Source organism: Benincasa hispida, chromosome 11, assembly GCF_027475165.1.
Source record: "Benincasa hispida cultivar pf3 chromosome 11, pf3_genome.v1.1, whole genome shotgun sequence".
Lineage (NCBI taxonomy): Eukaryota > Viridiplantae > Streptophyta > Magnoliopsida > Cucurbitales > Cucurbitaceae > Benincasa > Benincasa hispida.
Window position 1 is genome coordinate 11,771,603 of NC_143488.1, and position 25,359 is coordinate 11,796,961.

The following is a 25,359-nucleotide window of genomic DNA, read 5'->3' on the forward strand; positions in this document are numbered from 1 at the left end:
TGAAACATTAAGGATCAAATTGAAATAAAACTCAAAACTCAATGATAAAAATATAATATTTTTTAAACTTAGGGACCATATAGAAATTAAAATTAAAAAAAAAAGATATATGGGTAAAAACATTACGGGGGTGTTTGGGGCAAAGATTATCTATAATAACCATCTCTTGCTATAGTACTATTCAAAACCCCCCAATTAGTTACAGTAAATACTATTTCAAAACCTCCATTTTCTACCGTATTTACTATTTGCTATCGTTTTTACTTTTTACATTCATCATTTTTTTATTTTTTACCGTGTTTATTATTTCCTCTCGAATAAAATATTACACCTCAAACTAAAATAATCTATATCCCAAACACAAACTAACTCAACTATAATAACCTAGGAGTTTAATAACCTAGGAGTATAATAACCAACCCCTGCCTCAAACGCCTCCTACGTTTTAAAACTTAAAGACCAAATGAAATGTCCTGATCAAAAAGTATCTTTCTCCTTAAAAAAAAAAAAAAAATCTATAATGTTAAGATTGAATTCTTATTTTATGCAAATTTTGCCATGCTCACCCTTATTAAAAAAAAAAAATGGGATAATAGCATGCGAATTGAATTAAGAAAAGTATTGATTTGTCACCACATTTCCTATAGGAGTAGATCAACTGTATAAAGGATAAAATAATTATAATTTGAATGATTTAGAAATTATTAAAATCATTTGGATCAAATTCAATATATATACTATAAAATTGGAAGACTAAATCTCTGACCTCGAAATTGATAATACAAATTTATGTTAGTTGAACTATACTCGTATTGACAACTAAATAGATCGTTGAAGTTAACCTATTTTGTATCTATTATGTATTTGGTTCACTATAGGTTTAAAGCAATTAGAGGCAACATTATCCGAGTCCCAGGCTTACAATTTCCAGATGGCTTTCACATTCAAGTCAAGGAGAAATCATGATGAGAAATAAAATAATTAAAAGGCCTTCACACAATCAAAGAATATTGAAGGACCTCTATGAAAATTAGTGTTCTATATTCATGTTAGAAATGAAATATGGGTTTTTATTTGTTAGAAGCTGAAGAATATGGTTGTCCATAAAGAATGTAAGAATAAGCAAGTTTCAAAATTCATCCTTTGGAAATATATGGAAGTTTGGGAATGAAAATGAGTTAATCGTGGTATTTTTTGTATTTTCACTTTTTTATCATTCCTATACTTTAATTTTAGTCATTTCGGTTCCTATATTTTCAACATATTCATTTTGTTCTTCTTTTTAACTTTCGTTCATTTTGATCCCAATATCTTGAATATATTCATTTTGATTCTTGTACTTTAAAAAGCGAACCATTTTGGTTCCTTCATTTTTCATTTACATTTCATTTTCAAGGAGCTAAAATGTTCACTTTTTAAAAATTGAATGACCAAAATAAATTAAAGTTAAAAGTACAATGACCAAAATGAACAAAAGTAAAGAGTATCGGGACCAAAATGAACCAACACCAAAAGTATATGGACAGAAGTAGTAACCTAATCTATTACTATCATCTACTAATTTCATATAATATATTTATGATAGTTAACAAATTTGCTTGCAGCCCTAAATTTATTTATTTTATACATTAAAGTTTTCATTCTAGATAACTCCATATATTGGACATGCTCTCAAGTGATACAGATAACAAGAAATAGAATGCAAAAATGAATGAAGTGATTCACTATATCATTAATAGAGAGTTCAAATTCAAAAACAGAAACTATCTCACTCTTTTTTTTCTACATACAGTGTTTCTTCAAGTAAGAAAACAGGAAATATGACATCATTAACAAAGACATTCATAGATATGTAAAAGATGAAATAAGAAACAAATATGAAAACAAGGTCAGAAGTGTACATATTATACAATGTGTAATCAGTTCCCACATTCCCATTTTGATGTTGGCACACAACTTAGATAATGACACCAGCTGCAATGGTTGTTTCCGTTCTCGCCTCGAAATAGCATCACCAACCCGATCGTGAATCTGCAAGAACGAAACGAGACTGTAATGAAGTTTTCTTTTCATCTGTTATCAGCATTCATCAATCAGTAGCACAACAGAAAGAAGACACAACATAACAAACAACATATATCATCTCTGTTGAGGACCTTTCACGTTATAATTAACTAACTAAACATCTATGATAAGATTGTGAACAGGCTGAATATAATCATCTTCAGAGTTCCATCTGTATCTTAGATGAATAATTCTCGAGTCTAGATTGATGAATATGTTTCCTAATATCCCATCTTCCAAAAACCGAGTTGACACATGTCAAGTCACCGATTGATCCAAAAGTTTAAGTTGTGAGTGAAGGTAAATCTTCTCTCATCACTTGTGGGCTTGAAATATATAGAAGACCCAACATGTGGAAATCAATATTAATTGGGGTGGAATAACATTGAAAGGGTTTGAACATAGGACCTCCCTCAACCACATGTTCTAATACCATGTTAAATCACCGATTAACCCAAAATCTTAAGTTGTGGATGAAGGTAAATTTAACATTATATCATCTAACAATATACTTACCCAACAATTAGAAGAGCCAGGGCCACGAAGCATAAAATATATTGATAAACCTTGTGCTTAGGTATGGCACGAGAATTCGCAGGGAGATGCCCGCGTTCCATCCACCCAAACTGAGGACGGAGAAGCAAAACAAAACCAAGAAGAAAGCCTGTCAAGAACCCACCAATATGGGCAAAGTTATCGACATGAGGAAGAATCCCAACAGCCAAGTTAATGACGATGATTACGATGAGTGTGATGAGAGCTGCAGCCTACAAGAACAATACATTAGCTGCTGATAACATGATAAGTTCAAATAAGCTACACACCAACCAACATGGAAATAAAGACCAATTACTTCACTGTTACCTTATCTGTATATATACTCCAGTTGGTCAAAAGTTCTGATAGCATTGCACCAAGAAGCCCAAACAAAGCACCAGATGCACCAACAGATATGTTGTTTTGTATGAAAAGAGAAGATAATATGCTTCCACCTAAACCAGAAAGCAAGTAGAGTATTCCAACCCGAACTGCGTGATTATATCAACAAAGAACCAGTGAGCATGAAATTTCTAGTCACCCAAACTTTAGGAGTTAAAAAGAACTGAAGTAAAATACAAGCCAAAATAAGATACTTGACGTACTGAATCCAAATTGTTGTTCGAGGCGGATCCCAATAAATACCAAGCTCAACATATTTGCAAGTAAATGAATGACTCCAGCATGTAGCCAAATACCAGTAATAAGTCTCCATGCTTCATGTCCATGAACTATTTTTTCCCATTCCAGGGCTCCCAGTTTCTGTAGTCTGAAAGAAATCGTGCCAATTATGGTATAAACTCATTATCCAAAAAGTACTCTCACGTTCTATTCTTTGCATTCTTCCTGAAATAAACTAGGCCATTCATGTGTTTCTTCTATGATTTTGAAAACATGTCACTTCCACAAATGGAAACAACATGGTTGAATTGAATTCACGCTATGGACAAATACAAAACTAAAACACACAAGAACCTTATCAACAATCATCATTACAAATGTCGAAACAGAAGAGCCATTCTTCCACAATTGTCTTACCAGATGATTAGTTTAACTGAGATGAAAAGAGAGACCAGGGAGAACTTTACAGTATTCAACCAAAAAGCTTCTCCAAGGAAAAACTTTTTCTAATCACAAAAGTAGAGCACAGATTAGAACTTTTCCTAAGGATAAACCTCGTCAAAAGAACAAATTAGATAACCTCTGATGGAGTTCTCCAAAGCCATCTTATAAATTAGTCCATTAATGGAGGTAGATTAGTCATTTGACCCACAATGAACTAGAACACATGAGGCTATAGATTACACAAGTGCATAAAAAAACCTAAACAAGCAAAGATAAGAATCTAAAAGAAAACAAGGAATCTCAACTTAAAACAGATTAATACGGTGATTTGAAAACATCCATACAAAATTTCAATAAAAACTCATAACCACAAAACCCCAATTGATCAAGAAAACAATAATGTCAAGAATCCTCAACTAAGAACTCAAGTAGAAGGGTTACAGCAAAACAAAACAGAGTCCATAGAAACCCACTAGCAAAATTGAACAATTTAGAACCAAATGGAGAGCAGAAAACTCACGTGGAAGAAGAAGGACCAAACAGAGGATTCACTCTAAGGGGCTCAAAAGAAAACCTTCCAAGAAACCTGGCAACACATTCCTCAGAACCCAGATTATGTTTGGGACAGTTATTAACATACATAACCACAATGAACATAGCAACATTAGCCACCACGAACATAGGAACCAACCAAGAAGTCCATTGTTTCTCTGAGGTTTCTTGGTAATAGGAATTTGCGTAATTCCCCAGTGGGTTATTGGTTTTAGCCCCTCCTCTTTCCAGATCTCGACTACCCATTTCTGTTTTTCGCACAGAAACTCACTTTTTCCCTCTATTTCTCTCAACCTATCAGTATACGAAGGGCAAATGAGCGATCACTTTCTGCTAAGGTTTCAGAGAAAGGAACTTTCGTTTGTCCTTTTAGTTGGGTAAAAGACGAAAGATGAAAAGGGGAAAGAAGGAATGAATGAGAGTGGCTTCAAAGGGAGAGAAGAAATGGCCAAATGGGTTGCTTCAATGGAAGAAATGGAAATGGAAAAAGAGGGGTTTTCACAGATTCAAGTGATGGAATGAATTGGACTATAAATTTGCTCTGCCTCCTGATTTGTTGTCCATTTCATTGTTAGGCGGTGGCTTTGTATGTTTGATGCAACAACCGAGGGGGTTTCAACTTTGAATCAAAGCTGTATGAAAATGGAATAACTAGCAGTAATGGAGCCTTAAAAACGTATTGTTGATAGCGTTTTTGCTCGTGTGAAATGTGGAGCGGAGAATCATTACATTAACAATGATTGTTATTAATTCATTTTAAAAAGGAAAACCAATTAGTGAGTGGTTCCCATTTTCCATAATATTTACAAGGCTGAATTATCAATTATTCAATTTTTCATGTTTTTGTCTCTTTAATTGATTAAGTTAAATTAAATTTATTTCCATGAGTTAATCCATAAATTTTAGAGAGAGAAAAATTACTCTTTTTCCTTTGCCTAACCATTAATTTTTTATTTCATCTCATTGCACATTAAATTTGGATAAGGGTTACAATTTTAAGTATTGTAATTTAAATAAAGAAAAATTCTTTTATGTGATCAATCGATTTAATCATATATACAATATGAAAATGATAAAATTTTAGAGAAAATAACATTTGAGTTTTTTTTTTAAATATAATTTGTGAATTTTGGTAAGATTATTATATTAACATTAATGGGTGAATTAACTAAAATTGAATTGAAGGTAAAAATTGTGAATACTTATTAAATTTTAAATCCAATTTTATACAATTGAAAGTTTAGATTGAACGGAAACAATTTAACCCAAACTTAAAAGTCAAAATTAATTTTGCCCCCTAAACTTTAAAAGGCTTGATAACATCTTAGCTTTTCATTTTTTTTTTATTTTAGTAAAATTTTGATATTGAGAATAGCGCTGCTAAGATATTAATATTGCAAATTGACTACTCTTCTATGTTCAACATGTGGATATGAAGATTTTAATATTTGACCTTTTAATGGAGGATATAATGTATTAACTATTGAAGTAATGTTAAGATTAACATAAATTGATTAGATTTTAGCATGATAATATATGATGTAAAAAAGTAGATTACATCTAAAAGGGCGACAATACTTAATTTAAAAATCTCATTCTGGAATGTTTTTTAAGTTTTCTTAAAAGATATTTTCAAATTGTTAAAATATTGTCAAAGATCTTTTTAATCAATTAGAGATAATAACCAAGTGTATAACAATATTTTTAAAAAATTACAAATATAGCAAAGTTTATCAACGATATATATCAGCGATAGACTTCTATCGCTGATAGACTCTTATCAACGATATGGTCTATCATTGATAAACTCATAACAGTTATATAATTTATCACTGATAGATTATCCACTTTTTATCATGTTTTAATTTTTTTAACATTATGTCATACTTGTAAATATTTTAGACTTGATTGTTATATTTGCAACTATCTCATAAAAAAAAAAATATGCATACATTTAAATGTTTACTATTAAAATATCATACAAAGCTTGCAAGTGGGAATGGGTGAAAAATGATAGTGATGTATTAGCTCATTTTTCTCACCTATTATATGGATAACCAAAATCATCCAACACCTAATTTTATAGAAGAAAAGAATTTTAGTAAGTGGTTTTGCTATAATGGGGTTGGAAGGAGGTTGTAGTGGACAAAACCTTATCAATTACAATTTTTATTTCATTGTATATATATATTCATTTACATCTCTATTATAATTTTTTTTTAACTTTTCTATTTTTAAATCTAATTATTTTTAAGATAATTATTTTAAATGACAAAACAACTATAAATATTTTCAAATACAATAAAGTATCATTGATTATAAGTGACGGACACCGATAAATAGACATTGATAAACTTAATATCTATTGACTATTCAACTGTAATTTAATATTTTAGAAAATACTTGAAAACAAATTATAGATTTTTTTTTCCTAATTGGCATACACATATAATAACAATTGTCACTCATTTCTTATTAAAAAAAAAGAGGGAAAAAAATATTGTCTCTCTCTCACTTTTTAGTTTTCAAAAATCATACTTTTCTATTTGACCAAATATATATATATATATATATAGTTAAATTTTTTTTTATTTAAAGCTTTATTTTTGTGTATGTATTTGAGAAGTAATTTTAAAAGTTTAAAAAATACATAAAGTTATTAATAAAGTAGCTTATGTCTTAAAAACACATGGTAAAATCTCGACTTCAAAAGAGAAACACATAGTAAAATCTAAAAGTGTACTAAATACAATGTTGAATATATTTATGGAACTCTTCTTTTATATTTAAAAGTTTGTTAGAATCGTAAAGAAAAAAAATCTCTTTTAGAAGCCAATTATTAAATAAAGAAAAATTGAATAAGATGAAAACAAAATCTTTGTCAAACACAATAAAGTTTATTTTTTCTTATTCAAGAATACCTTCGTTGACTTTTATATTAATCCCAAATTTTGACTTATAATATTTTGATATATATACATGTGCTTGTATGAGATGGTTAATCTTTTGCCAATATATTAATACATGTCTATAAATTTCAATGATTAGATAAATTGTTTAAATAAATGGATTTTAAATATAAATTTAATCAATATTTTGTAGGTCAAACATGCCTACTTTATGTCGTATAAATTCCTAAAACTTTAAAAACATATATACTATATCCATAAACTTTTAGATTGATGCTTGATATATTATTTTTTATGATTTAGTGCATTAAACGCTTTTTAAGGTTGGCACCTATAAGACACAACTTAAAAGGTTCATTGATCCAACTTATAATTTAACCATCAATATATTATTCAAAGAAAACAAAAGGCCAGAAATTTACTATGTAAACCTATTATAAAAGATATGTTTTAAAATGTAATCATTTTTTAAAGCTATGTTTGTTACCCATTTGGTTTTTAAAAATTAAGTTTATAAATGTTACTTTTATATGAGTTTATTTATTTTGTTATCCACTTTTCATCAATATTTTCAAAAACCAAGCCAATTTTTGAAAACTAAAAAAAAAGTAGTTTTTAGAACTTGTTTTTACTTTTAGAATTTGATTAATTAAGAATGAAGTGTTTCTTCTGAGAAATGTGAAAATTATAATATACAATTTAGGAGAGTAAACATAAATTTCAATAACAGAAAATTAAAACAAAATTGTTACCAAACAAAACGATAGTAACTTCATTTCCCTTGCAAAACCAAATATTCTTGGTCGTGCAAATAAAAGGCTTTTCACTGAATCGTTCAACAAGAAAACATTCTATTTCAAAAGAACAAGTCTGATGATAATTGACATGCACTTTCTCATTTGAAATTGGATGTTCAATCTCTTATTTCCCGCAATTTTTTACTTAAAAAATTAGGGAAATCTTATTTGTGTAAAAAAAAATTGAAGCCGATTCAAGGGCTAAATATATAATTTCTTCACCTTTTAGTGTGAAAATTTAATGGATAGCAAAATTTTCTAAAATATTTGTATCTTTATAAAAGTAATTCGAAGTATTGAATTTTTAGGGGGGAAAAGACGATAAATATAGGCTTTTTTTTAAAACATGCTAATCATTGATATGCCTACACGCTTTGAAATCATAGGTTAATTTATTCTTATATGGCAATATGTATTAATAGCTAACTTGTGCATGGTTCAACTGATTAACGCTATTAACTTGATTAGCAATAATTTTTTCTTTTTCATTTAGTAGAAGGGATATAGAGATTTGAACAACTGACCTTGAGGAAAATACATTTCATTTATTTATAATTAGTAGCATACAATAATTAAAGTCAATCACCAAGATGTATGTTTCAAGTTTTATTATATTTACAAATATTTTTTAGGTTTCCATTTTTATAATATTATGCCAAATTTGGATTCATTATTCTTAAATTATGTTTCTGAACATGGATCTACATAACCACCACCCAACAAACATCCTAAAAAATTTCCATACTTTTGTTCATACCAACAATAGATAGATTCATAAAAGCTTCATATTTAGCATACTCATATCTTCAACGTTGACGTTTTCCTAAATCAATGATGTAGAAATTTTGAGAAGCAAAATATTGAAATTCCCTAGAATTGGATGTAGATACAAATGACAGATTTGGATTGTACAAACAGCCAATGTTTTTAAAAGTTTTTTTCATTTTTATAAAAATGGCAAGAAAAATGGGCAAAAGCTGAAATTGGCTTTTGAAATCTCAAGGGAAAAGTGTGACTCTGTGAGAATCTATAAATTTGGTGTTGTTCCTGATTGGAATTTATTTTATTGGCAACTGAAGGTGGTTGGATCGTAGTAGTTGGCTTTGAAGTTACTCACCCATGGCCATGTTTCCAACTGGCAAACGATTTTGTTCCAAATAAAATATTACTAACATATGGACCCTCTACAAGCTTCATTTGTCAGCCATTGTTGGCGTACATATGAGCACTCCCCCATCTTGTATGGGCACTTCAGTTTCAATAACATGTTCGTGTCCAACATATATTGAACACTTGAACCCATGAATGTGCCAAACACTAACCATACCTGTTGAATACGACTCCAGCACTTATGAAAGATTTGTTCTTTTGAGTACAATTATAGAGATGGGAGATTGGAGATTGAACCTTTAACCTCTAGGGAGAAAGGTTATACCAACTACAGTTGAGCTCAATTTGGCACTTGCGGGACACGTTCAATGCAATGAGTATGCAAATTGTAATTTTTTGAAACATGTAAATCTAGACTCTTCTCGACTTTAAATATGTTTTTGTATGAATTGATGCATAATTACCAAGACATCATCTCCGTGACAATAAAATAACAAGACATCATCTCGTGCTTTTTTGCGTCTACGTATTGAGATATCGACAAATATACGAGATCATAGCATTAGATCCTAGACATTTGAAACCAAAAGCTTTTAACGATTGTGAATCATGAACATTTCAAGGCTTGTTTGTACCTACTACTAGTGAGGTGGGGGAGAGAAAAACCTTGACAAGAATGCCACTGGCCTAAAACCTTAGTAAGATGATAGTAAGTAACATGCTAAATTTTGTGCTCAATCTGATTACATGGTACAAAAATATATAGTTAATATCCTAAGGAACACGGATGTTTAAATTCATAATACCTTCCCCTTTGAACCAAATTTAAGCAGCCTCTACATGTTGACTGCTCATGGCGCTTTTGCAGTCTCACGAACCATGGAAAGCTTGGCCAAAAGACCGCACAGCTGAAGGTAAGAACCAACTCCGTCACAAATTCTCATATGGGCAAACCCAGTTTCCTGCAATTCATCAAAAGAATGAGTACTTGCTTAATCTGGTATGATCGAATGATGACTCGGGTTTTAACATACCTTCATGAATTCCAGTTTCAGATATTCGGCCATATCGTAGTTCTTAATGATACGGAAAAGAGTGGTTATTATGTCAGTGGGAGAATAGCCTAAGTCGTAGAGTTGCTTTAGACCTGCACAAGCATCGTCAAATTTACCTTCAAGCACATTGCGCACCACATTCTTCACATGCAGCGGATGGGGTTGATCACAAACCTGAAGAATCAACAAGCATGTCAAGATGAAGTTTTCTGAGTTTATACAAGATAAGGAAAGATAAAACCACGTGATAGGAACCTTGAAAACATTGTCCTGGTTTACAAAGCGGAATCCACTATATGTAGCTTGTAAATTATTCAGCGCCTGCCTCATATCACCATCAGCGGTGAAAATGATTGCTTCAAGACCTTCTGGAACATAGGGTACCTTCATATTTTCAAACAACAATCATTTCTAAACTACTTGAACATATTCCTTCTGTATTCGGAATAAAAGAAAGGGAGGACTTATCAACCCGAGTAGTAAAAAAAATAGTCATAGAGCCATTCACCCACGATCATTCTTTACGCAACTCAATGAAGTGCACATTAGTTTTGTTGTAAAAGAAACTGGCTTTCATCAAGTGATATAAGTTGAAAAGTCAAATAATTCCCTTCAAAACTTGTGTCTCCTCTTTGTTAGCTAGCCTAAGACAGATGCCTAAGATCTGCCAACAAACTTCATTAGCCAAAGATAACCAAAAAGAATGCTATGCTACCAAAAGGAACCTACATCATCTTAAGAAGTCCATTCAACACCTCTAGAACTCCAAATGGGGTTGATAAGCCTCCTACTGATGAGCTTTGTCTTATTTTAGTGAGAATGACAAAGCTAGAAATATGAGTAAATTATCTTTAACATTGATTCTTCTGGCCAGACTTGAGGCCCTTCACATTCCATAAAAGATCGTTGAGAGCCAACTCTTCCCTCCGAAGAGCAAACTTTTTGCTTTCGTCAATAAAAAGCTCCGAAGATTTTCTTTAGTTTACTATATCCATGGCATACATGAAAGATAATTATTATGCCATTTACCTCTTTGTTCCACAAAATAAGATATTTTTTCTTTTTTTATTTTTATTTAAATAATAATAATATATAACCCCACCCCCCCCCCCCCCCCCCCCCCCAGCTTGAGCTTTGTAAATTCAACCAAAACCTGCCACATTTCTCCAACAGCTCCACATTAAAGTTTCAAGTAGTTGACCAACTTCTTTCTCAAATTATTATTAATTAAAATGGACAATAACTCAACAGGCAGAAACTGGCGTCCACTATATGGGACACTGATCGAGCATGTGACATTGTAGAGTAAAATTTTGAAGGAAGAATTTCAATTAAGAGACATTAATTCGGTCATATCGTACCAAGAAAAAACAAACCCACATATTAGACAAATGCCTGAATCATTGCTAAAGGAGATCAACGAGCTTAACTCCTAGATGATTTTATTACACATTTATAACCTTTCTACCAGTAGATTGTTCATGAATTCATCTAGGTAAAATGGCGATGAGTCTAAATGTTCATGGTTTTTCAAATGAAGAGAATAAAGACTTGTTACAAAATGTGAACATTAAGCACTCTTAAGAACGCAATTTTCCAAGTTAGCCTTCCATAATTTAGCACTCTTTAACAATGTTGTGAAAGACTGTCACTACCTTCACGAGTTTTTCATAATTTCTAATATAAAACATTGGTTTCCTTTTTTAAAATACGAATCGGAGCAACGAAATAATATAAAACATTGCTTACAAGCTAGTCTAGTTTGTTTCTAACTAAAAAATATCCCAAATGTTCACTTCATTTTCAAAGGTATTCCGATAAATGCTTGCGCATTAGATCCACCTTCCAAAGGTGTTGATAGACTTAGCATTCAATAGATGCTATGATCTCCAACACTAGTATTTAAAAAATAATGATAATAATTAAAACAAAAAAAAATCATAACTTCAGTGTTACATGAAAAAGAATGCTAGGAAAGTGATGTAGTAGGATTAGGGTAAATTAGGGTATTATGGTCAAATCCTTAATTGATTAGGATTGAGATTAGTTTTCATGATTGATTAGAATTAGGATTAGTTTCCTTGGTTTATTAGGATTAGTTTCTTTGATTAATTAAGATTAGGAGTTTGCTCTCCAGTTCTCTATAAATAGAGAGCTTGTCTTCTTGTATTGGCAACTGTTGATTCATAATAAAGACTTTGATTTTATTATCAAAGATTTATCTCCTTTTATCTCTTAGGCTACATCGCATGTGTAATTCCTAAATGTTGAAAATAAATTGATGTAACATTATGTGTATACATACTTATACATATACTATCCATATACATACATACATATACATATATATAGATATATAGATATATACAAATATGACACGAAGGGTTCCTGACAAAAAGTGAGTATTGAAAGGAAGGTAACAAGACAAAGCATTTAGATTTAATAGTGACCTAAACAGCCCAAAAGCTTAAGCTAATGGGTTGTGATAAATTTAATTGCATCAATACTTCAACACTCTCCCTCACTTGTGGACTTGAAAATTTGTAAAAGGCTATTAAAAATCAATATTAATTATGTAGAAAATAACATTACGAGGTTCAAATGCAAGACCATCTACTTGCTATGATACTATGTTAAACTACCAATCAACCAAAAAGTTGGTAACTTTAATTGTATCAGTACTTTTACTATGAATAACATATTGTTCTTTTCAATCCATATGGACCAAAGAATAGCTTTTTTTTTCCACAGTGCATTTATTGAAGGAAGAAAAATTCTGAATCCCATTTTGATTGCAAACGAAATTGTGGAAGACTATAAATTTAAAAGAAGACAAGGTCGGATCCTCAAACTAGACATTGAGATATGATTCGATTGATTGGGATTTTTTGGAGCAAATTCTGAAGGCAAAGCGGTTTGATCCTCTTTGGATCAAATGGATAACTGGATGCAATTGCAATCCTAAATTCTATATCTTCATAAATGGGCGACCAAGAGGAAAAATTGTGGCTTCAAGAGGTATCCGTCAAGGTGACCCCTCTCTCCCTTTCTTCTCTTGGTCAGTGAAGTTCTTACTGTTTTAGTGGCAAACATTCATTCTAAAGGATTGTTTGAAGGATTCACGGTTGGGACAACTAAGGTACATGTGTCAATACTTCAATTCGCTGATGACACTTTACTTTTTTTAAAATATGATGATTCAATGCTGGAAATTCTCATGAAGACAGTGAGTTTTTGAAAGAATTTCAGGACTATGGCAGAAATCCTCCCTTTGTGGTATGAATGTTGATGACTCCAAACTTTCAGTCATGGCATCAAAGTTTAATTGCAAGCTGGAGATTCTACCTTTTTTTTTTCTTTTTCTTCTTCTTTTTTCTTTTTTTTTTTTTGAAAAACAACAACTTTCATCGAGAAAAAAAAAAGATACACAGGCATACAAAAAACCAGCCCACAAAAAAAAAAAAAAATAGAACTCCCTCTACAAGAAGGGACTCCAACTATGCAAAACAACTCCTATAGAGTAGTTACAAAAAGCCTTCGGCATCGAAGCCCACAAAGAAACATGAAAACAAATGAGAGACCAAACCTCACTAAGGTCCTTTACCACCCGTCTAAAAACCCTACTATTACACTCTCCCCCCAAAACCCACAAATTAGCACACACCCAAGCACACCAAAGAAAGCAACCCTTCTCCCCATGAGGCGAGTTGAGAAGAGACTCCTCGATCAAAGCACAAACATCTCTATGTCGAGCAATCACAATGCCAAACAACTGAAAAAAAGAATCCCAAACGAAATTGGCAAAATCACAATGCCAAAGGATATGATTCAAGTCTTCCTCCACCTGCCAACAGAGAATACAACAAAAAGGACCCACAAGCGAGGCAACTTCCTCTTAAGTCGATCCATCGTATTAGCACCGCCATGTAAAACTTACCAAGTAAAAAAACTCACTTTCTTAAGAATCTTAATTCTCCACAACACTGAAAAACCAATAGATCAAGGGGAGAAGGGTCAACTAAGATACGAAAGAAAGAATTACATGAGAAAGGACCCACAAGTGAAGACAAGTTCCTTTTAAGTCGATCCATCGTGTTAGCACGACCATGTAAATCTTGCCAAGTAAAGAACTTCACTTTCTTAGGAATCTTGATCCTGCAACGCACCGAAAAAACCAATAGACCAAGGGAGAAGGGTCAACCAAAATACAAAAGAAAGAATTACACGATGCGCTCCAGATCCTCACAAGTCACATCCCTTCTCCCACGTCTAAAAGGAAAACCCTTAGGGAGAAAAAGAAGAGCAACCACCTTCGTCACTTCCCTATTGGAAAGAGCACGATAGAATCAAAAAGAAAAGGAACAAAAACTCCCAAACCACATAAGGAAAATCAACCACCAAACGAATTTTGAGCATAGACAAATGGTACAACTGAGGGAACAAAGAACAAAGAACAAAGAGACCTCTCCCTCACCCAATGATCTTCCAAAAATACGTATCTCTCCCCTCTCCCACCACACAATGAACCAAATGAACAAAAAGGAGCTCTTTTGAAATAATCTTCTACAAGTTCCGGTGAGAGTCTTTAACCCTCTTAGAGAGCCACTCAAAAGGATGGGAGCCATGTTTACTAAAAGCTTGCCTGTTAGAAGAGATTCCATCTCCTTAAGATATGGTTCAAGAATCATATTTTGGCATCATCTTTATGTTGGTTTAGAGGTTTTAAAAGATAAATTTCCTCAACATTTCCAGCTCTCCCCTTTATCGAATGGCTATTAGTGATTTTTGGATGCTACTTGTTCAGCTTGGCAAATAGTCTCTAGGAGACTTTTAAAAGATGAAGAAATTTTAGATTTTGTTGCTCTCATGGAAGCTCTCTCCATGGTTAGGGGTTAGTATTGGGGCTGATTCCAGATTTTCAGATTTTGGAGTTTAGAAGCATCAGGTTCACTCACAGTTAAATCCCTCTCTTGCATATTAAGATGCTTTCTCCTTTTCCTTTGTCAAAAGGGATTTGCATGGCATTATGGCAATCTGGTAGTCCTCTGAGGGTTTCCATTTTATCCTGAATTCTTTTGAACAATAGCCTCAACACAGCAAATATTCTTCATAAGAAATTAGCTACTTCGTGCCATCAACCCCAGTTTGTTTCCTATGTCATTTGAATGCGGAAAGCTACAACCATGTGTTTTTACCTCTCCTTTCTCTTACAATTGCTGGAGCAAGCTTCTTAATTTTTTCAGATTTTCGTGGGTTTTTGACTCAAGTGTCAAAAACAATGTGCTTCAGCTACGTGAGGGTCCTCTTCAATGAGGCCACACCTTATTTGGATTAATGTCATAAAAGCTTTGCTATCAGGTTTATGGATGGAAAGGAACCTAAGAATAGTTTAAGAAAACTGTTGTTCCAGTTCTGATATTTGTGCCTCAGCTCGTCTCAACCCCTCTCTATAGTGCTCTCTTACTACACCTTTGTTGGATACTCTTCTCACGACATTAATCTCAATTGGCCAGCATTCCTTTTTCCCTATTAGTTCAACTTTTGTTCTCTTTATATTGATGTATTTTTTTTGTTTTTGGAGTTATTCTACTTATGTGTTGATTGTTGAATTGTCCCCTATTTACTTTTTTTCTCTCCTCTATGGAGTTCCATATCTATTGAGCATTAATCTTTCTTTCTTTCTTTTCATTTCATCAATGAAAAGTTCTATCTCGTGTTAAAAAAAATGTCTAAGAGACCATATAATTGATGATAATAGAAACAAAAGAGGGGAGATGAGAAATCCCCAGATGACCAAAGAGTTACAAAAAGGAGGCCCAATAAGACCAAAAAATAGTTAGCCTTCCCTTCCGCAAGATCCTTACCTGACCAATCAGCGATATTAACATAATACTTTTGCTTAGGTGAGGAACGTGTCTATGAGAAATTCAGTCCTAACAAAAGAAATTTTGAGAAGAACAAGGCTCTTTATCCTTTTGAACAATAAAGCTTAAGAATATGACCAGTGTAGCCATTCGCATGAAAAAAATTCCACAAGAGAACAATGAGACCAGTAAATAATAAATCAATGACATGAAATCTAACGTACTGATGCTTTCAGCCTTTCAGTAAAATAATACTTTCTTCAGAAGATAATTAAGCACTGTGAAGTTTTCAATAACAACAATTAAAATTAGCACAATGATTTTATTTGTAACAACAGAATGTAGTCTGGAATGCAGCTCAAAGCATTATCAAAAATAATTGATACCTTTTCTGCTTGAAGCACCACCATAAGGCGCCCAAGAATCTCTTGATCTGTTAATCTTGAAAATCGAACAATTGCACATCTACTCTGAATAGGCTCAATAATTTTTGAGGAGGTATTACATGCAAGGGCAAAACGTGTTGTGTTTGAATATATTTCCATTGTACGCCTCAAAGCTTGTTGTGCTCCAGTTGTCATGCTGGATTATTTTCACAATCATAACCATCAACCAAAGTAATAAATAAACAATGGAACCTAAAGTAAGAAACTGGAGAGCAAAGCAAAAGAAAACAAAAATTTTGGGGTGAGGGATAGGACTGTGAAAATAAAGGGAAGGAAACAATGAAAACCTCCCAAGAAAGAACTCCGGATTCCATTTAGAACCATATAGTGTCACGAAAGTGGAACTAGCACATCAAAATGAAATTTTGGATATTGTTGCAGCATATAGCCTATGATTATGAGATATTTCATACTTTTAGATATTATGAGTTAATGCATCATATAAGTTTTTTTCCTTTTTTTTTTCCTTTTTGTATGAAACTATGCCTTCATTATCATAAGCTATGACGATTGCATCATATAGCTTACGACTATGAGATATTTTTAGATACTGTTGCATCAATTCACATACCCCTATGAACATGAGATGTGACATAAACACAAACACGGACACGGACACAACACGTCAATTTATATAAATGTAGGACATGGACACAATGAGAATATGATTATTTTATAGAAGATGTGTATATACTAACATATTTGATACTTCAAAATAGATGAGATGCGTGAATTCAATATCGAAATTGAATTTGCTTGAAACAGTGAGTAATGTGGACACCCACCCCCCCACCCCATTCTTATATTCAAATTCTCAATCGATTTTTTAGGTTTATGTGTCCCATTAGTATTCGAAATTGAAAAGAAAATAAAAATAAAATAGGACACTTTTTGTGTGTGCCAGACATGTCTGACATGGACACTACCAAAAAGAGATTTCTCCCTGGCATTATATCCTGAAACCTACCTGTCAGCTTCATCCAATATTACCATTTTGTGTCGACCAGGAGGCAAGGTTACTTTCTTTTGGGCAAACATCTTGATTTTGTTCCTCACAACATCTATTCCCCTACACAAGAACGCAGATTAGAAAAACACACTGATCCAGGAACATTTGGAATATTTGAAGTTTAGAAAGCACAGAAATCTCACCTATCATCTGATGCATTAAGCTCCAGAACACCCTCCTTGTAATTTGGTCCCAAAAGCTCGTGAGCAAGAGCCAAAATACTGGTTGTCTTCCCAGTTCCCGGAGGACCCTAGAAAACAATGGCAACAACTTAAATTAGAACTGATAGCAAGACAGAAGGAAAAACTTACAACATTTGTTCACCAAAAATCTCATCATAGCAACAAAATTCAAGCTGCAGTACATCAAAATACCTATTAACAACGTAAATTAGCACTTATAGAACCTTTTACGTTTCACTTGCCTCAACCCCTTGTAGTAGAAATTTTTTGTATATTTGATTGACTGCATAACATTAAAACCCCCAAAAAAATTTATATAAAATAGGATAAACTTCGAGCCTTATTGGTTCCCAAACCCCCCAGAGGCCATTAAAAAGCTCAAAGAAGAGAAAGAAGAAACGTCCAAGCAGCATAATTTTCTACTTCACATAACTAAATATACAAGTTCATTTTCAGTACCATATCGGAAAGAAGTTAATAGTTAGATTAAAAATTAACTTAAACCCATGTACCATAACTAAACTATGGGGTCATCGATGGATGCAATGCAAACTAAACAAGGAAATTTTCGGAAGGGACTAGAGATGAATAAGAGTACAGATAGTATGAGATTGGGCATGTTGCCGTCGCGAGCAATGACTTGGAGCCGAGAAACTGCATCTTCATTGCCCACAATGTCAACGACCGTACTGGGCCTGTACTTCTCCACCCATGGCATGTCGTAGCTGCTACTGCTGCCGGAAGAAGAGGCCATAGATTTCCTTCTTTTTTTTTTTCTATATTTTGCACAGATGAATGGGGGATGCTCGGGGATTGAGTATAACAAATTCAGGAAAAACTCAGTCCGTCCGGTTCCCGCTTCCCGCCCTCGGCTTGGTTTTTGTGTGTTTTATTATTATTTTTTTGGAAAATTGACAAAAATGACGGAAGTTTCATTTTATTTTTTTGACCTATTTTTTAAAAACATGTTTTTTTTAATCTTCTTGATGATAAAAATGGTGGTAAATATTAGTTATATAATTACTATTATATCCTTTATTAAATTCTCACTCTCAATTTCAACTACGAACCTACTAAATTAATTCACATTCTCCACTTAAAATTAATTTATCCAAAAACCATTAACAAAAAATTATTCACACAAAAAATTTTCCACCAAATTTGATTTGTTTACAACCTCACAAGAAGTTCTCTTCACTAAATTGTTTCCAAAACGAAATTCGTCGAGTCCAAAACTTGTATTTCACGAAGTTGTAATTTTGTCTACTCCGTCGTAAGAATGTGTGTATTTCACTTTTGTATGTATTCTCAATAGTTCACTAATTTCAAAGAAAATTGACAAAACTAAATAACATTTTTGGAGTTTGATTTATGCTTGCTTTGTTGATTGTTTCTTTTTTAAAAAAAAATAATGTCCTACATTTGATATTTATTTATAAATTTATAAATTTATTTAAAAAAACATTTAAAAAATAGCAATTTTTTTTAAGATAAGCCTTATGTAATCTTACAACGAGGGAAGATACATCAACTCTCTCGGCTATCGCTTTCTTTATTCCTGAAAAGTGGCATCTGACTGAGGACACGTTTCGGTACCCCCGGTCGAGCTTCACCGGGTAGAAAGCAAATGAGTTTAAATTATCTGATAGGGTTTCACTGAGAACAAAATAAATGTTTGAATAAGTTTGATACTTGGTCGGGCTTCACCGAGTAGAAAGAAGATTAGTTCAAATTACCCAATCGGGCTTCACCGGGAACAAAATAAATGTTGGAATAAGTATGATTCCCAGTCGGACTTCACCGGGTATGGAACAAAATTATTGACCCCTCACCGAGTGACCCAGTCGGGTTTCCCTGGGTCCGGGTCCGTTAGAGTTAACCCTAGCCCAGTCGAGCACACAAAAATAATGAATCTATTTTTTGGCCTGGTGTTCTACCCGGGTGGACGACCAAGCCAAAAAACATAATCATTCTTTTTTTTTTTTAGTTTTTTTTCCCTTTTTTCCTTTTTCTTTTTCTTTAACACTACATTATATTAATACATTTTTTATATAAATTGTAGGAAAATGCCTCATGTTTGGATTTGTTTCGGTGGAATTTGGAATGAAAGGGAAAATGATTAAGATGGAGAAGAGTTGCGGGGTTTGACATTGAGTTGGGCACGACCTATAATGAATTCCTGACCGAAGTTTATAGGATAGGTGGTATAATGTTAGATGAGTATAATCTTGTTATAAGATGTATACTTCAATTGAGATCCAAAGCCCCTGCATTTGTAATTTTAAATGATGAAGATCTACACACATTCCTTACATGGGAAGAGGTCTCAATAATACCTCTTTATGTATCCACGCTTCCAAAGTGTTCAACAAATAAATGATTTCATCCAAAAAATTCATATATCTGACGACAAAGGATATATGAATAGAAGGTACAATCAAATGACAACAAACCTTGCCAAGTGCATAAACGGTGTGTTAAAAGATGCACGACAGTTACCAATCACATCGTTTCTAGACCATATTAGAGGTTGGTTATAGGACTTGTATTACAAACGTCAAACAGATGCATCAAACAGTACGTCAAAGACTGTCGGACTATGCGATGGCAATAATTCATGACGCGACAGGCAAAACAAGCAGACATGAAGTTAGGTCAATTGACCAACATGAAGTTCGAGGTGATAGATAGAGGTTTGGGAGGCCTTGTAAATATTCACGCAAGAACATGCACTTGTCACAAGTTTGATTATTATGAAATCCCTTGTTCACACACCATTGATGCATGCAGGGTTTGGAATATTGATCTTAATTCTTATCTCTCTTTGTTCACGGGTATACTCTGTTGATGCGGTGTTGGTTGTGTATGTTGAACCTATACGACCATTTGGACACTTTTCGGAGTGGAAACAATCATTGGCCTTCGTCGATGTTGAAACATTGCCTCCAAAAAGAGTTCCAAGAGTAGGTTGTCCACGAACAACAAGATTTCATTCTGTAGTGAATTTCGTCAAGTCCACAGGTGTTCTAGATGTAGGCAACTGGGTCATAACAAAACGACATGCAATCAACCTTTTAATGCTGTCGAGTGGTGTATGGATTTTTTTTTTTTAATTTTTCATGATATTTTTGTGAATTTGGATGATATTTAGCAATCATTGGTATATATTTGATGCTTTTTTGCATGCGCCCCGTCGAGAATTGGTATATATTTGTTGTTTTTGCATGCGCCCGACCGAAAATTGGCTCTTATTTGCATGTGTCCGACCGAGAATTGGTATATATTTGTTGTTTTTTGCATGCGTCCGACTGAGAATTAGCTCTTATTTGCATATGGCCGATCGGGAATTGGTATACTTTAATGATTTTTCCGACTACCAAACCACTCCCAACTATAAATTTTCATTCATCGCTTCAACCATAATTACAAAAAAAATTTACAAATTTCTAAAATAATGCTTTATTTGCCCAAATCTGAATAGCATATTGTCTACGAAAATATTGCATTTTACTTGTGTTAAGGTGTCCATTTTAGACCCTATTACATCATATTCGAAAAAATTACATGTGAACATACCACAGTTACCACTTTCGTGTTGTTGAGGCATAAAAGCATCTCGACGTAGAGTCCAGTGATCAATTAGAAGATTGTGAGACTCAACTACCGCACCGGCAACAAGTAGATCGGGAAAGTTCTTGCACACTTATCTCATTTCACGTTCCAAGTCTGCAATCGAATATAATGCGATCAATGAATCGAACACGATTAATTCTCTGACTTGGAAGTCTGCACAAACAAGCACCCAGTGTATCCCAAAGAGGTTGAAAGGCATGTACACAACATTGACGTTGCTCCAAGGTACATAATAGTCAGTGTGTTTACCATGAACGTACTTTAATACGTTTATCGCCTTACTCCAATCAATAGTATGACGATCACGTCTTAAGAAGTTATAAAGCAATGAAAAAATCAGACAACGTTGAGTGCATGCACCTATGGACTAATATATAGCATAACGACAATGTCATTGCAGTAACTACAATGTCAACTATGGAAAAAATTTTACGACACAAGTTCGGGCTTGCATTTTCGTTTTTATGAACATAAACAATGTGTTTATTACCTGCACGATAAGAGTATTTAATTAAATAGGGACACATATACACACACAAGAATCTTAATTAAATGTTATATACCTCGTCATTCATCCATTTAGACGATGTTAACAGACTATTAAACAATTTTTTATCCATTTGAGCATATGCATTCCTCCAAATCATCGCAGCAAGGTCTACGTTGTCCATCCACTTTTGAAATTTAATGTTAAGATTTTTAGGTATATCAACGACGGGATCGTACTTCTGTTGCATTTTTTGCCTCTTTTCCATACTTACTTGTGTCCTTCCACGGTGTAGTTAATTTGCAAGAAATTTTCCTCATTCAGTCACTGCGACCTCCTATTACATTTACATTTTCTGTGTCTTATGAACTTATATCGACAACCTACACAATAAAATCAATAGTGAACTTATAAGAATAGTGTTGTTCGATCAATCGAAAAATTATTGTGAACTTTTAAATGATGGCCACACTTTTATGTCAATCATATAGTTATTCAATCAAATAAATAATAAAAATTCAATTATTATTCATAATTACAACAATAGAAGGATAAAGACGATAATAACAGACTAAATAGGAAAAATAATTATTATTCAAAATTTCATACTAAATAGGAAGACATAGACTATAAGAACAGACAACAAGGATCATGACAATATATCCTAACTTCTGAACGACAATATTACATCAACAGTTTTGGTCGTTAACTTCTCATCAAGGTCATGCCTCGTCATTCCGTCTATCAATGTCGGACCCTTCATCTATAACATCGTCACCTGAAACTGCCACAAGTACAATATCACCACCTATAACACCTACAGCTCCAGGAGAATGACCATCCCTATCACCATCGTTTGTCACAGCATGATCACTCGTACCTCCGTGGTCCCCACCTCTAATGCAATCAACGTCTTTTCCCTGCATGCTTAGTTATGAAGAGAACAGACAAGAAGGATCATAACGATATATCTTTACTTTTGATAATCGTCACAAGTACTTTTTAATGCTTTTTAGATCACGTTTCAAACTTTCTACGCGACGATCAAAATGCTTGACTTGCCTAATCAATTTGCGGTACTTCTTTCATTTCTTTTCGGTCTTCTCGTCATGTCTTTATTGATTATCACTGTCATCAACCTCCTTAGTGTTCAAAGGTCCAGCAACATCGCCATCATTTATGGGTAGAGGTAGTTCTAGTTGTGCAGGTGGTGCAAGTGGAGGGATGGGTAGCTCCATAACACGATCCATAAACTGAATCTTTTCCTCAGAAGGAACGAGTTGTAATGTAATCCTTACCTACAGAAAAATTGTAATAATGAATTTATAAACCAATAAGCTATAATCATAAAATAAAATAAAAATTATAATCTAAAAAACTTAAAAAAGGAATATACTGCATTTGACCCGAAGACTTCGTCTCTAATCATTCCATATGGAGGAGAATGTGAGCACGACCATCTCAAAATGCGTGGTATCGCATTGTCATTCAACCTGTTTACAATGCGTCCGGATAATGATGAAATCGTTTTTTATGCCCATACCTATATGAAATGTAAGTGTGTATCAGTGGTGTACTTTAATGGATATTCATTAAATCAAACTAGTTAAGTTGCCTGAAAAGCATAAGGAAACCCGTAAAGACTGTATGCTATTGTTTTCCATCTGCATTGCCCTTATATGCATGTGCTTTATCTTTCAATCCTTGTTTGAATCGTTTAATTGTATTCGCAAAAATTTTCTTACTCCAGTCCTCATTAAAAAATCTATTCCAATCGATGATCGCTAAATTTTCAAAATCCATTTGTTTTTTCCTATATCTACCCATCATAGCAAACTTAATAAAATAAAATAATGCAATTTTCACTGCATCAAAATCGTTTTCAAACTCAAGTCTTGAAAAAATAGAGCCCAACTCGTATGCCTTCATGCCCTCATTATCATTTAGATACTTAACTCTAACTCTAACAAAAGAATTTTCTCCCTTCACAGTTGTAGTTTGATGTTTTAGTCATGTAATAAGGTAAACTCTACTTGGTTGAAGGATACCTTATTCCCCATAAGATTAGAGCTAATAACATATCTCCTAAGCTCCTCTACCTCTCCAATAAAAATATAATGAATTAATGGTCCATTTAAGATGATGTTGTGTTAAGGATAGGACCAAAACATGTTTGTCTAAACATAGCTAATTGTGTTGGAGTTAGTTTTTTCTTAGGGAAATTCTTATAAATAAGAAAAAAAACAATAATATTTACACTTTATAACAAAATCCAGTTTTCCTTTTTTTAAATTTTCCAAAAATACTCTTCTTCCTCGCTGATTTTCCTTTTTTCGAATTCTCATTTGTCGCGCTCGCTCCCTAAACTTTGCTTCCTCATTGATACTGTGATTTTTCTCCTTGCCGTTCTCAAATTACAAACACTATATTGATTTTCCTTCTCTCTTTATTCACACAATGATTTTCCTTCTTGTTGATTTTCCTTTTCTTCAAATTTGATTTGTTGCATTCGCTGAACTCTGTTATTCTTTCTTCCTCGTCGAACGCATTGATTTTCTTCCTCACTGAACATTGTTTTTCTTTCACTTTCTTTCGTCGAACGTTGTGATATTCTTCCTCGCCGATCTTCTTCATCAAAATTCTCCTCTACCACGGTACGATTTTTTTCTTCTATTTTTTTGTGTTTGTAAGTGTACGTTTCTTCATTGAATTCGTTTACAGTACTTGTGATTTTTTATTTTTTTTATCTATATTGCGTTTATGTGATAAATGTTTGTGGATGAATTGTTGATGGATGTTTCAGGATAGAATTCTCGTTTTAAGGCTTTCTTTAAATTTTACAAAGTTAAATGATCAAATAGCTTTTGTTATGTGATCATGTAGAGTTTACTACACAATCATATTGCATTTGTTAAACAATCGCATAGAGTTTTTTACACGATAGTGTGGTGTTGGCTGCATGATCGCGTAGGCACTCGCTTACTAGACGATCGTGCGATATTGGATACTCGACGCATCCTTACGCGCTAAACGATCGTGCTAATCGAATTCGCAGATAGATAGTTTTTGCGTGTTAAACGGTCGTGCTAATCAAATTTGTAGATAGATAGATAGGTTCTGATAGACAATGATAAACATATATCACTGTCCATAAGTTATACAAAGTGATAGAGTTTTATCACTTTCTATCAGTGATAGACAGTGATATAGTTATATCATTATCTATCACTGATATAAATTGATAGAACTCTATCATTCTCTATAACAGTGATTGAGTTCTATCACTAGTGACATACCGCTCTATCATTGTCTATCACGATAGACAGTGATAGAGCTATATACATATTAAGGTTTTGTTTAAATTTTACAAAGTTAAACGATCGAATAGCTTTTGTTATGCGATGTGTAGAGTATACTACACGATCGTGTAGCATTTGCTAAACGATCGTATAGCTAATGCTATGTAGTCATGCAGAGTTTTCTACGCGATCGTATAGTTAATGCTACGCGATCATGTAAAGTTTTTTACTCAATCTTGTGGCGTTGGCTGCATGATCGTGTAGGTGCTCGCTTGCTAGACGATTGCGCAGTATTGGATACTCGACGCATCCTTGCGTGCTAAACGATCGTGTAGCATTGTCCATCTATG

At 33.2% G+C, this 25,359-nt stretch overlaps 2 protein-coding genes across 2 annotated transcripts; both read right to left on the reverse strand.

The window, feature by feature from the left end:
• Positions 1-1,708: 1,708 nt before the first annotated feature.
• On the reverse strand, positions 1,709-4,945 carry LOC120089731 (RHOMBOID-like protein 2). Its single transcript, XM_039047103.2, has 5 exons — positions 4,187-4,945; positions 3,207-3,370; positions 2,929-3,092; positions 2,581-2,831; positions 1,709-2,031 (listed from the first exon to the last, which is right to left on the reverse strand). Exons 1-5 carry the CDS (start codon positions 4,462-4,464, stop codon positions 1,920-1,922), a joined length of 969 nt encoding a protein of 322 aa, XP_038903031.1. The 5' UTR covers positions 4,465-4,945; the 3' UTR covers positions 1,709-1,919.
• Positions 4,946-9,610: 4,665 nt separating this feature from the next.
• Positions 9,611-18,495, reverse strand: RFC2 (replication factor C 2). The gene is made up of 7 exons (XM_039049803.2): positions 18,189-18,495; positions 17,552-17,658; positions 17,367-17,468; positions 16,340-16,535; positions 10,345-10,473; positions 10,069-10,263; positions 9,611-9,996 (listed from the first exon to the last, which is right to left on the reverse strand). Exons 1-7 carry the CDS (start codon positions 18,342-18,344, stop codon positions 9,886-9,888), a joined length of 996 nt encoding a protein of 331 aa, XP_038905731.1. The 5' UTR covers positions 18,345-18,495; the 3' UTR covers positions 9,611-9,885.
• Positions 18,496-25,359: the final 6,864 nt, after the last annotated feature.

Bases quoted from the DNA above. Each gene is read 5' to 3' on its own strand.
- LOC120089731 (XM_039047103.2), bottom strand. From the start codon at position 4,464: ATGGGTAGTCGAGATCTGGAAAGAGGAGGGGCTAAAACCAATAACCCA. The intron at 3,371-4,186 runs GTGAGTTTTCTG...GATTTCTTTCAG, and splicing joins TTTGGTCCTTCTTCTTCCAC to ACTACAGAAACTGGGAGCCC. The intron at 2,832-2,928 runs GTAACAGTGAAG...TTGTTCTTGTAG, and splicing joins GGAGTATATATACAGATAAG to GCTGCAGCTCTCATCACACT.
- RFC2 (XM_039049803.2), bottom strand. From the start codon at position 18,344: ATGGCCTCTTCTTCCGGCAGCAGTAGCAGCTACGACATGCCATGGGTG. The intron at 17,469-17,551 runs GTGAGATTTCTG...GTTCTTGTGTAG, and splicing joins CTTAATGCATCAGATGATAG to GGGAATAGATGTTGTGAGGA. The intron at 9,997-10,068 runs GTATGTTAAAAC...GATGAATTGCAG, and splicing joins TGAAACTGGAATTCATGAAG to GAAACTGGGTTTGCCCATAT.